The 12,224-nt window shown below is 37.0% G+C and overlaps 2 protein-coding genes across 2 annotated transcripts; one reads left to right on the top strand and one right to left on the bottom strand.

The window, feature by feature from the left end:
• Nucleotides 1–696: 696 nt before the first annotated feature.
• LOC139848494 (uncharacterized) lies at nucleotides 697–2,419 on the top strand. The gene is made up of 3 exons (XM_071838223.1): nucleotides 697–1,051; nucleotides 1,666–1,898; nucleotides 2,105–2,419. Exons 1-3 carry the CDS (start codon nucleotides 697–699, stop codon nucleotides 2,417–2,419), a joined length of 903 nt encoding a protein of 300 aa, XP_071694324.1.
• Nucleotides 2,420–5,924: 3,505 nt separating this feature from the next.
• LOC139847002 (uncharacterized) lies at nucleotides 5,925–11,503 on the bottom strand. Its single transcript, XM_071836599.1, has 5 exons — nucleotides 10,471–11,503; nucleotides 9,514–9,683; nucleotides 8,298–9,032; nucleotides 7,456–7,678; nucleotides 5,925–6,638 (listed from the first exon to the last, which is right to left on the bottom strand). The coding sequence occupies exons 1-5, from the start codon at nucleotides 10,763–10,765 to the stop codon at nucleotides 6,286–6,288; spliced, it is 1,776 nt and encodes a 591-aa protein (XP_071692700.1). The 5' UTR covers nucleotides 10,766–11,503; the 3' UTR covers nucleotides 5,925–6,285.
• Nucleotides 11,504–12,224: the final 721 nt, after the last annotated feature.

The raw sequence follows: 12,224 nt of genomic DNA, 5'->3' as shown, positions 1-12,224 counted from the left end.
CAAACAATGGCTTTGTAACGACCTTTGGGTCACATACTTATGTTAACGCTTCTATTCATAGGAAGCACGTTATCTTTTGTAAAACGTTATCTTTTCATGAATGCAAAACTGGTTTTCAAACAGCATATAGTGTTTGACCTTGTAATGATCCTGTTGTTGATGAACCGTACACGATGATTTTGTACGGGGCGTCACATACTCTAGGCTAAATTTTCAGAAAAAGAGGTTCTAGATGCGATTAATGAATGTGGTTGTTCGAAAGCCCGGGGACCCGATGGCTTTAAATTTAAATCCTTCAAAATGCATTGAGGGTTTATTAAATATGAATTACTTTTGGCTCTTAATTGGTTTTGGGACAAATGTGAAATTTCAAACGGACACAATTCTTCATTCATTACTCTTGTACCGAAAGTTACGTATCCGGCGGGGTTAAATGAATTTCGTCCTATTAGTTTGATCGGGTGCTATTATAAAATCCTTGCGAAGGTTTTATCCATTCGACTCTGCAAAGTGATCCCGAATGTTATTGGAGGTGAGCAAAATGCCTTCATAAAGGGTCGATATATCCTAGATGGTGTGCTTATAGCCAACGAGTCAATTGATTATCTTAATAGAAATAAAAAGAAAAGTCTCGTTTTTAAGGTGGATTTTGAAAAGGCATTTGATAGTTTAAATTGAGAGTTCCTTCTCGAGATCATGAGACGTATGGGTTTTGGTGATAGATGGAGAAAATGGATCCTTGCATGCCTTAAATCGGCTTCTATTTCCGAGCTCATCAACGATTCTCCGACTCAAGAATTCAACATTGAGCGAGGGGTTAGACAAGGAGACGCATTGTCGCCTTTCCTTTTCATCATAGCGGCGGAAGGGTTAAACCTACTTACAAAGAAGGCGATTGGTGTCGGGTTATACAAAGGGGTCGAAATTGGTTCGGAAAAAGTGGTTGTCTCGCATCTCCAATATGCGAATGACACCATCTTCTTTGGGGAATGGAATAGACAAAACTTTTGTAATCTAATGAAGTTGCTAAAATGTTTTGAAAAGGTGTCAGGTTTTAAAAATCAACTTCAACAAAAGTCTAATTTTTGGTCTTAGGGTGTCGGTACCCGAAATTGATCTTATGGCCCATCGGGTTGAATGTAGAGTTGGGGAATTTCCATTTACATACCTCGGGTTACCTATGGGACGAAACATGAATAGGGTTGAAAGTTGGAAACCGGTAATTGAGAAGTTTAATTCGCACCTCACAAATTGGAAAGCAAAAACGATCTCATTTGGTGGAAGGTTAACGTTAATAAAATCGGTCCTTAATAGTCTACCGCTATACTATTTCTCTCTCTTTCGTGCACCCTTGAGTGTAATAAAATCCCTTGAGTGTATTCGAAAAAACTTTTTGGGGCGGGTCGGGGGAGAACTCGAAATTACGTGGGTTAATTGGGAAGATGCACTTTTGCCTTTTGGTGAAGGTGGTCTTAACATTCGATCCTTACGAGCAAAAAAACTTAGCTTTATTAGGTAAATGGGTTTGGCGGGCAAAATTGGAACCCAACTCACTTTGGGTCTCCGTTATAAAAAGTATTCATGGTGCTAACGGGCTTCTCCTTCCTTCGCGCCTTAACGGGTCAAAAGGAAAGAGTGGCGTATGGCTTAATATCTTACGCGCAGGTTTGGATGTTGAAAAGTTAGGAATTACTTTCGGGAATTCATTCTTCAAGGAAATCGGTGACGGGTCTACAACAGAATTTTGGACAGAATCGTGGCTTGGCGATGTCCCACCTCGTGACAGATTTAGACAGCTCTTTCGACTCGAACAAACGCAAACAGTTCGAGTATGTGACAGATTCGATGGGTTGAAAATGGATGGGAGGCGACATGGAATTGGCAACGAGAGATTAGCAGTATAACACAAGGTGAACTCGATGATTTAAAAGCTCTACTTAATTTGTTTGGAAAGAAAGATTTAAACAGTGACGTGTGGTGGTGGCGGCTAGCAAACAATGGTGTTTTCTCAAAAAAAAACTCACTTCAATAATCGACGAGAAGCTTCTCCAACAAAACGCTTCGAGAGAGGCTACCTTAAAGAATAGTTTGGTTCCTTCAAAAGTTGGAAATCTTCATATGGAGGGTATTGAAGCGTCGTATCCCGGTCCGTACCGAACTCGATAAAAGAGGTATTGACTTGAAAACCGTTAGATGCCCTGGAAAGAAAGATTTAAACATTGACGTGTGGTCGTGGCGGCTATCAAACAATGGTGTTTTCTCAACAAAAAAACTCACTTCAATAATCGACGAGAAGCTTCTCCAACAAAACGCTTCGAGAGAGGCTACCTTAAAGAATAGTTTGGTTCCTTCAAAAGTTGGAAATCTTCATATGGAGGGTATTGAAGCGTCGTATCCCGGTTCGTACCGAACTCGATAAAAGAGGTATTGACTTGAAAACCGTTAGATGCCCTTTATGTGATGATGATGTGGAAACAATAGAACATTCGATGATATTTTGTCTGCATTCAATGGATATTTGGGAAAGGGTTTACAAATGGTAGGGGTTGGGTTCGATGACAAATCTTAGTGTTAACGAAGCCTTTCGTGGAAAATGCAATCGAGCTCTTTCATTCGTAGGGAGTCAAATTTGGCAAGCTCTTGAGTGGGCGTGTGGTTACTTAATATGAAAAAACCGTAACCGGAAAGTATTTACAAATTCGTGTTGGACCGGTCCGGGTGGTTTAATGGAAATTCAACTTCTTTCGTTTGATTGGATATCTTTGCGCTTCAAGGACAAAAAGATTGAATGGCTTCAATGGATATCCAATCCTATTGCTTATTGTATAGATTAATTTGTTATGTTTTTCGTTTTAAGTTGCTCCCTTTGCAACTCTAGGTCGAGTTCTTTATAAGTGCCCAAATCGTTGTAATGGGTGCTTTCCGTGTTGTACCTTAATCTTCTCGTGTTAATAAAATGTTGCCTTTCGAATAAAAAAAGTTAATTAGTGATGAAATCTATTTCAATAAAAGAAAGAGATAAATAGGTAAGGGTGATAAGGGAAAGTTAGCCTTGCTTATTTCATTCAAGTCAGTTGGTAAGTACCTTCATACATAGTTACATACCCACCATTGGTTTCTTGAATTTAGTACTTATGTTGTATAGTGGTGATCTGTCAAGTGACTTAATTCGGGTATTCCTAAACTAATGGATGCTTTGATACCTGCAAAAAGCACATTGTGAAGGTCAATCTCATGATTTTTTGAAACTCGCGTTCTTTAACTAAGTAGCACTAAAACTATTATGGTGATTAGAGTTGAGAATTTGTAAGATGGGGGACTAAGCAAGTTGGGTAAAACGGGGCGATTTAGATCGGTTCGAAAGGAGCTGGTCTTGATTGGCTCGGGCCAAGGTGTAACTCTTGCATGTTTATTTAGGTTTGCAGATCATGTTTCAGTCCCGAAAAGTTGTTGGTTATAGTGGGTCGAAACTTTATTTCTCCCCACCACTATGTGCTAATGACGAAACTTTATTACCCGAATTCAACGCTTCTAGAACATGTGTTCGTTGTGTTTTTTATATAATGTCATACTGATGGGAGTAGGCATAGACTTACAGTCAGAGAAGCCAACCCGTTGTAAAATTTTCGTTATGTACTTTCGTTGAGAAAAGATAACGTCAGAACCTTAAGAAAGCCAAGATCTTTTAATGCAAAAGTATTTTATTTTTTTTGGCGAAGAAACGAAAACTTATATATAACCGAGGTCGTTTTTCAAAGGAAAACGCCCACAACAAGAAATACAAAATTACTAGGGAAACGGGGAAACTCGCACCTAGAAAGGAACCATCTCAAACGCTATCTATAACCAAGGCTCTCCTAACATCCCAAAAACCGTACAAACAAACTAACTAAACAAAACCAAAAACTACATGAATAAAGTAAGAACCAAATGAAACGAATTACATAAGACGAACCTCAACCATCAACCTCTAGCTCCCGCCCTTTTCAATTTGCCATTAACCGTCTCTTTCAAAGTATTTTTGCCGGACCGATTCTCTATTTTGTAGGATAACACATTAGCGGATCCATCACCCGGTATGCCCTCATCGGCTAAACGTGTCATCATCTCATCGAAAGCCGCGAAAGCCTCCGCGGACATAGTTCCTCTCCCGAGAGCTGATGAACCGCCATCTCTTCCATCTCGAGGACCCATAAACAAGCTTTGAATTGCATCTCCATAATCCAAGTCATCAATGTTGTCTTTGAGCTTATAAACACCCGAAGTGGAAGCCTCGTTTGCCTGCTTTCTTGACCTCGGATTAGCTTAAGCAAGTAAACTTCCTGAGACATCTTTATTCAAGACATACCATGCTTTACAAAAACCTTCACACGATGGGACCTCGCAGTCGCAATAACTTCTTCCACTCCGACCAATCAAAACCAGTGTAGGCTTATCAACGTTCGATTCTGTCATACGTTTTGCCAGTTCTTCTTTCTTATTCTTTTTCTCCTTCTTCAAACGATCCAATCTAACCGCAAATATGATGTTATCATCATTCGGCTCTAACGCATCATTAGAAACTTTGTCGATTGTCGAATCTTGGTCTTCAAAAACAGCCCGAGATATACCCGATCTAGACTCGGTTGTAGTCTTGTCAATGGACCCAAACTGGACAATGGGCCCATCCTCAGCAGCTGCAAACCCAAAAGAAGGAACCGGCCCAAGAAACGGACCTGGGCTATTAACACCCGGCCGAAGTATAGCTAAGTTGTTGAACAAGCCTCTAAATAATGTCTGGGTTGTTTCTTGTAATAATGATATCATCCGCATAAACAACAATGTACATGACAATACCATCACAAGAGTAAATAAAAATAGATGAATCCATTTTTAAGCCTGTAAAGCCGAGATCGTGTAGTGACTTGGACAGTCGTCGAAACCACGCTTGTGTGGCCTGCTTTGAACCATAAATAGACCTATGCAGTAGACACACATGATCTAGACGTTGTGGGTAGATAAAGCCCGATGGTTGTTTCATTAAACTGTTTCCTAGAAATTACCATGGTGGAACGCATTTTGTACATCAAGTTGTTTGAGCGGCCACTTTTGAGTAATCGCAGGGATAGGACATCCCTTATAGTGGTTGATTTGACAACCAAGCTAAATGTCTTGAAATCAATCCTTTTTTCCAGAAGCCTTTAGCAACAACTCTCCAAGCATATAGTCATGGTCATTAAAATGAACATAAAGTTCATAAAACTTTGTCGGAAACTGACGTGCAGTGATAGTAGACTTAAAACCATTGTACTCTTTTCTAAGACCAAAAACTGCAAGCAAAGTGAGGTCTTTATCTTTTACATCTTCACCAATAGCTGCAAGGGGATCTACATATTCTTGTGCACGATTAAGATAAGCATCTGGAGTTTCATCACCATTCATCTTAATATTGAAAAAATTTGTATTTTCAAAGTGTACTCTCGAGAAGGTGTGTTAAGTGCATAGACGAGCTCCATTGTATATGTGAAAAATGTATTACATTAAGTGTATGTAGACTAATCTTGGGGCTTAAGTATAATCTAAACCTAGAGCCAATTATAAAATTGAACTTAACCCTAATATATATATCTAATATATGTGAATCTTGGAAATGCCTATACTTGAAAATGGATCAAGATTTTGTGCAAATGGATTTACTCTGCAAACCTTAACCCGGTGAGAGTTGAATCGATCTGACCTATAAAGGTGTTACTTTCTTAGCATTCATATAAAGGTTAGGAAAATGGGGTTTTAAATAATTTTATCCGTCAAATGACCTTCAACTCGCTCACCATTAGCATTATTCAAGTGATCAAGTCACTGTTACCATTATTTAAGTGTTTAAACTGGACGAAGAGAAAACAACTAAAAAAACACTTACAAAAACGAATTTTAACATAAACGACAACTATAACACCATAACAACAACCATAACCCTAATGAATAGTTTCACTGTTATAATAAGTACCAGTAACAATGGTAACCAGCAAATACAAAAGCTAACCAAAAGACCACCCCTTCTCCAATACCAAACCAAGACAACCAATGTACACCTTTCAATGCAGAATGTACATGTCATCAAAGCACTTGAGTTTTGGAAAAAGAGCTTGCCTTTTTACTACTAATTCGAAGCACCCATTATATGGTGCCTCTCTTTTCTCCTGGTCAGAAAGTTTTCACTAAAACAATCAGTAAAAAAAAAAAATACAAACCCTAACCTCACTTTGTCACTTCTATACACAAAATACCTTCCAGTTTTTTAATAACTCATGCTTCCACCTCCTTATCACTTGTGCGCTCGCCATTTTCACAAACTTGTACATGGTTATCGTCATGTGCTGAACTCGGGTCTTTTTCTTTCTCATGGAGCTCATGGTCAAGGGGCTCAGACGGGTCAACGGGTTCGGGCGGGTCAACAGGTGCGGGTATTTCTTTAGACGAACTAGGTACACTATCATGTTTGATTTCACTTGTACCGGCAGGTGTTTTTTCATTTATACTAACGGCAGGCATCAAAGAGAGAACGTTCGGCTTTGTTTCGAGATCAACCCAAACGTCATTCATCCAATCTCTTGAAACCCTAATGTTCTTTTTGTGTACTTCAAGAAACAAATTTTCACCTGTTGTCAACAAACAGGAAAAACTAATATAAAAATCTGAGCTTGGATGTGTGCATACACGGGATAGGATGGGCTACGTTAGATAATGGGTCAAAACAACTTTAGTCTGATATTTTTTTTAAAAATGGTAATGCACATGTTAGTTATGATTACAAAGATAAAATATATATCACTGCAGTAATGAGCTTAATCCTCAAAAAAAATTAACTTAAAAGTGGAAAGATTAAACACGTATATGCCAAAAAAGGACTTTGTGTGACTTCCATATGTGATGAGTTTGGAAGTTAATCTAAATCGACCTAGTCATAAGTAAACGGGTCAAAAAAACAAGCATACCACAAATTAAAATGAGTGGACACATGACCTAGTATAAAACTGTCACTGTTAGGATATGGTTTGTTAAGACTGAGAATAAAGTTACAATTTTTCAACTGAAAAAGCTGTGCAACTAAATATATTATTACTATTTATTTTACTATATAAATTCAAAAAAAAAAAAAGTTTCAAAAAAGTGATTTGACTCAAAATTTGACCTACTATTAAACTATCACTGTTAGAATATGGTTTGTTAAGACTATGATAATAAAGTTACAATTTTTCAACTGAAAAACCTGCGCACTAAATACATTATTACTATTTACTATTTACTATTTACTATATACATTGAAAAGAAAGTAAGTTTCAGGCAAGTGATTTAACTCAAAATTTGACCAGTATAACCTACCTATTTAGCCATTTCAAATGATTCGAATCAAGAATAAGTAACAAAATCAAATAATAATACAAAAATTGTTATGATTCGGATCAAGAAACTTACTTGGAACATAAACTTGAGCATCTGCATCTACAGATTCACCTAAACCCGTTATGACACCTTCCCACCATCCATCACTCCACCATGCATCAACAGGCGAACCAACCTCAAAAGCAACAACACTATTTTCATTGTCCGTGCATGCAGGCCTCGTTGTTGATCGACCCGCGCATCGCATCCCGAGTTTATCGGGCATTGTCACTGACCTAAAAGCTGGGACCCATTCCTTTAAATGAAAATAAGAAGGAAAAAAAAAAAATCAAGTCCTTTGTTGTTTTGTTCACCCGGGTACAAGGCTTTATACATAGAGGTGTCAATTTCGACTAAAAGTTATGTTTTCATCTCAATCGAGTCATGTCGAAGGTCAAACGGGTTTAGTGCCGTCCATGGTATATTTCTAATGCGTAAAACCTCCCAAATTGTTTTATAGTATAAAACATAAATTTATTATAATACTTTTAGAAACATGATTATTATTATAATATTACTGTTTTTGTAATTAGTAACAAATTAAAAAAAAAAAAAAAAAAAAAACTAATTGTGGTCGACCCAACAGCGCGGCGATTAAATCACCCAAACTGAAAAATGTAATTTTGACAACTATTATTTCAACATTTTCAGCATAATAAGTCAAAACGCATAGAGCTTGAGAATATAGCTAAAATGGAAACAAGTAAATTGGTTTAAAACGCCACTCGAAACTAACCTAGCGTTAGCAACTTGATCAATTGTTTATTAAAAGTCAAACAAATTGGTTCAATAAAAGCTTGTTGTAATTAAATTTAATAGAATAATTATAATTATTTGTATAAATTAAAAAATCAAAAAGGATAAACATATCATACCTCGAGATTACCACTTCCACCTTCATCCTTCAAATCGTCATATTTAACTTTTAATTGTCTCCGATTAACCTTAATCACCGTACACCTAAACCAACATCCACGAATACCACTATCTTCACACAACACCTCAATCTTCTCGTTAACCTTAAAACACGGTTTATATGAATCCCGAGTCTTCACATACTTCGGGATGAGTTTTCGTCTCAAAATCTCAAACTTCACATTCATGTAAAACGAATCACACGGCGCCACCTGTCGCCCTCTCGAACTCCTAGGTCTTTTATCTCCCACCTTAACATTTTCACCATTGCTAAACTCTTCATCGTCATCATCAAAACCCGTTTCCAAAATCGAAAAAATCGGTTGATCAACGTACCCACACAATTTACTCATTTTAAAAGGCTTCACACGGTTATTTTTAAATTGCCTAAAACAAAGATGCACTCGGGATAAAAGATCTTCCGGAAGCATATACACGTATTTCTCGTAATGTTCACGGGTCAAGACGATTGCGGGCCCATCTACACACTCCACACTTATAACTTGTGTGTAAGGTGTAATGAAAACCTCCTTTGGATGAGGGTTTTTAATTGTAATGACAGCTTGTACTTCTTGATTGTGATGAAACCATCTCACTTTGACCTTCTTTTGACCCTTTTTATCTTCGTACATATCTTCAAGATACGCAAGATAACGTTTTTCCTCTTCAGCCATAACAAAAACAAATGAGTGTACCTGTAAACCACACAATTTAGATACGTATAGAAATTTAAAATTCCTTTCTTGGCGGCAAGATTAGAGATTACGCGTGTTCGGTAACGGACAGTGGCGGTACTTAGTATAACCCAAAGGGCGTATTCGCCCCACCTGGATTTAAGTCATTTAACGGGGGAAAAAATTTTACACAAAAAAAAAAAAAAAAAAAAAACTAAAACATAAGGTTTTTTTAGTGTTTACCCCTCCTGACAATGAAAAATTTATTTAATTTTTACACTCGCCACATCTGTATTCGAGTTCAAGTTCCGCCACTGGTAACGGATCAAAACAAGAGTCAGCTGAAATGGGACAATTAGTAAGGTTTGAAACGAATCAGGTTTAATTTAATGATTCAATAGTTATAATGAAACATACTTACATATGACACACGTGTATTATGTGCATTTATACTATTTATACTATATATTATTACAAAATAAATAAATAAAGAAAAACTCACCGCTATAGTAATTCCGTTCCTGCAAAACGTTGGGAAGTGTTTGAGTTGTTTACTACATGCCCATGCGTCACCCGACCACACGATGTCCGGTGTCCTCAACTTTAAACTTCTAGCAACACGATTGTGATACGAAGCACCAACCCCCGGAATATAATCACTTTTAGGAGATTCTGAATTTCACAAATATAAAAAAATGTTACTAATATAGAAACTTTACTTAATTTTAAACACGTGACAATGCTCTTAAAGACATCTTATGTCGCAAATTCTTTACTAGTAACTTGCGTGTATCTAGGGTCAATGCTAGGGTTATATCATTTTAGTAAACTATCACCTTTCATTTGAAAATCATACTCCACATCAACGAAACATAAGGAAAACGTATTTATTATTTAGATTAATGCTACCATATAAACTAAAGATGGTAGCCGGCAAAACATGTGATTTTTTGGTATTCTAAACAGCATTGCTTGCAAACATTTACTTTAAGCAACACACACACACACACAAATGTAGGGAACATCAATGTTTTAATCGAATTTAGCATGCTACGAGTGCTTTTAGACATGTGTCCAAAGTGTCAAGTGCATTAATCAATTACGATTCTAACTATATTTATGGTGAAATGATCAGATCTGGAGAGGCAGGTAACAAGTAACGATAAGAAGAATAATCATAATTATTGAGATAAATAGATTTACATATTTAAGCCTAACTATAAACAGTTACTAATAATCAAAATCAAAACATCCCATTTAAAAACAAAACATTTCCCCTGGTTAATAAAACAAATTCCACTACATAACCTCAATGCGGCGGCACAAACATAATAACATGGAAACGTATATATATGTATATATATATATATATAGTTTCAAGCACGGATATATAACAATGGTGAAATGTTCATAAAACTTTTAACTATTGAAGTACTTCAATTAAATATAAGAAACTCACTCAAAAGTTCACTTTGTCGGTGCTGTTTCGACAGCATTGAAGTAAGCCAATTCACCACTTCTCTCCTCGATCTCCATCTATAACCCGCAATTACCGAATTTTCAGCCTCGTTGACCTTTAAAAATTCCTCAGCAACCACATAAAACATATGCCTAATACTCCTTTCTGTTCCCACAACTGCTAATACCGATTTGCCTGCTATATCTTTCAAGAAATAATGAACCACCCTTTTACCCTTTTCTTTTGAAACATATTGTTCTTTCCACTCCACAAAACATTGACTATTTCCAGACATGTTGTAACCAATAATTAGAATAACCCCACTTCAGTAACAGTATATTTGAAACCCTAATATAGAAATCCTAATTTACACAGGAAATCATGTAACCTACATCTTACCCACCGCAAATCACTAACAAATTAATCAATATCATTTACCCAAAAATTAATAGAAACCCTAGCTGCCAACGGTAGATTTAGGCAAAGGGTTTTTCAAGTCAAAAGGCTTGTTTCATCAGCGGCCAAGAAACCCAACAATTTTAAACAAATTTAAGCTAAAGAAAATCAAATCCTCTGCGAAAACATACAAAGGGACTTGATATAAAACCTAAAAATCATAAAACAAGAACTGGGTATCTCTTAAACTAAGAAAAGTTAACTGCTTTGTTGAAGATCTGACTGTAACACATCAAGATTTTTGACCCAAATTACAAAAAGGTCAAACTTTGAAAACCCTTTTGCGAGCCAGCTATACCCACCTGATAATACTAAAGGGCACCACTTTTGTGGTGGTTAGGTAGAGCAGATGCCGATGGTGTTGGTGGCTGTTTTAGGTTCAAAAAACAGTTAAAAAGTTGAGGCTTTTCTGAGGAAGATGAATATACGTAAGTACGTATAGAGACAGAAAGAGGCGTAAATTGGGAGTTTGTAAGGTAGACTACAAGGGCATCTGCTGGTCGTGATGGTGATGGTGGTGGTGGTGGCGGTGACGGTGACGGTGACGGTGACGGTGGCGGTGGCGGTGGCGGTGGCGGTGGCGGTGATGAATGAAGAAAGAAGAGAGTGATGGCCGGCCGGTAGGGAAAATGGGGCAAAAACCATCAAGAAATGAACAATGAACAATATAAATATAAATATAAATATAAATAAATATAAATATAGAAATATATAAATATATAATACTGTACACAAATAAATATATAAATACAAGTACGAGTTTATATGAGAAGAGGGTTTTATGTAACATGTACGTATACGATGTGTATGGTGAGAGGCAAGGGTATTGAGCAACCATATGGGCCTACAAAATGACGCCTACCAATGACTCAATTGGATGAGCACAATGCATAGTCAATGACCATTGACCAGTATGCGTGTCCTTGCGGAGTTGATGGTTCATTCATTGATCGTAAAACCCTTCAGGATGGCCCGTTAGCGTGTTCTTATTATAGTCATAAATGCGAAAAGGCATGTCTAAAGGCTTAGAAGTTTTATCGTTAGTACAAGGTGTCTTTTGAAATGTGTTTCTAAAATGCATAATAATCATCAAATAACGAAGAAACCTGATTATGTTAGCTCCTTCCTACATCGTCATCACAATGTTGGTTTTGTTTTTGGTTCTATGGTTAATGGCGTGACTAGTGACTATGTTGAGGTCGGTTATGTTTCAGCACTGAAGGAAGTAGATGGTCAACTTTCAAGACCTTCATGTGTCGGTCTTGAATCTGCTTCTTCGTCTTTCGATTACAAGTCAC

The sequence above is a fragment of the Rutidosis leptorrhynchoides genome, chromosome 5 (assembly GCF_046630445.1).
Source record: "Rutidosis leptorrhynchoides isolate AG116_Rl617_1_P2 chromosome 5, CSIRO_AGI_Rlap_v1, whole genome shotgun sequence".
Taxonomy (NCBI): domain Eukaryota; kingdom Viridiplantae; phylum Streptophyta; class Magnoliopsida; order Asterales; family Asteraceae; genus Rutidosis; species Rutidosis leptorrhynchoides.
This window is presented reverse-complemented; position numbering and strand designations above follow the sequence as displayed.

Coding starts and splice junctions, on each gene's coding strand:
- LOC139848494 (XM_071838223.1), top strand. CDS start 697: ATGAGACGTATGGGTTTTGGTGATAGATGGAGAAAATGGATCCTTGCA. Junction 1,052..1,665: donor ATGTTTTGAAAAGGTGTCAG/GTTTTAAAAATC, acceptor TCTTACGCGCAG/GTTTGGATGTTGAAAAGTTA. Junction 1,899..2,104: donor TTGGCAACGAGAGATTAGCA/GTATAACACAAG, acceptor TTCCTTCAAAAG/TTGGAAATCTTCATATGGAG.
- LOC139847002 (XM_071836599.1), bottom strand. CDS start 10,765: ATGTCTGGAAATAGTCAATGTTTTGTGGAGTGGAAAGAACAATATGTT. Junction 9,033..9,513: donor GGAACGGAATTACTATAGCG/GTGAGTTTTTCT, acceptor TGTGGTTTACAG/GTACACTCATTTGTTTTTGT. Junction 7,679..8,297: donor GTGGAAGTGGTAATCTCGAG/GTATGATATGTT, acceptor TTTCATTTAAAG/GAATGGGTCCCAGCTTTTAG.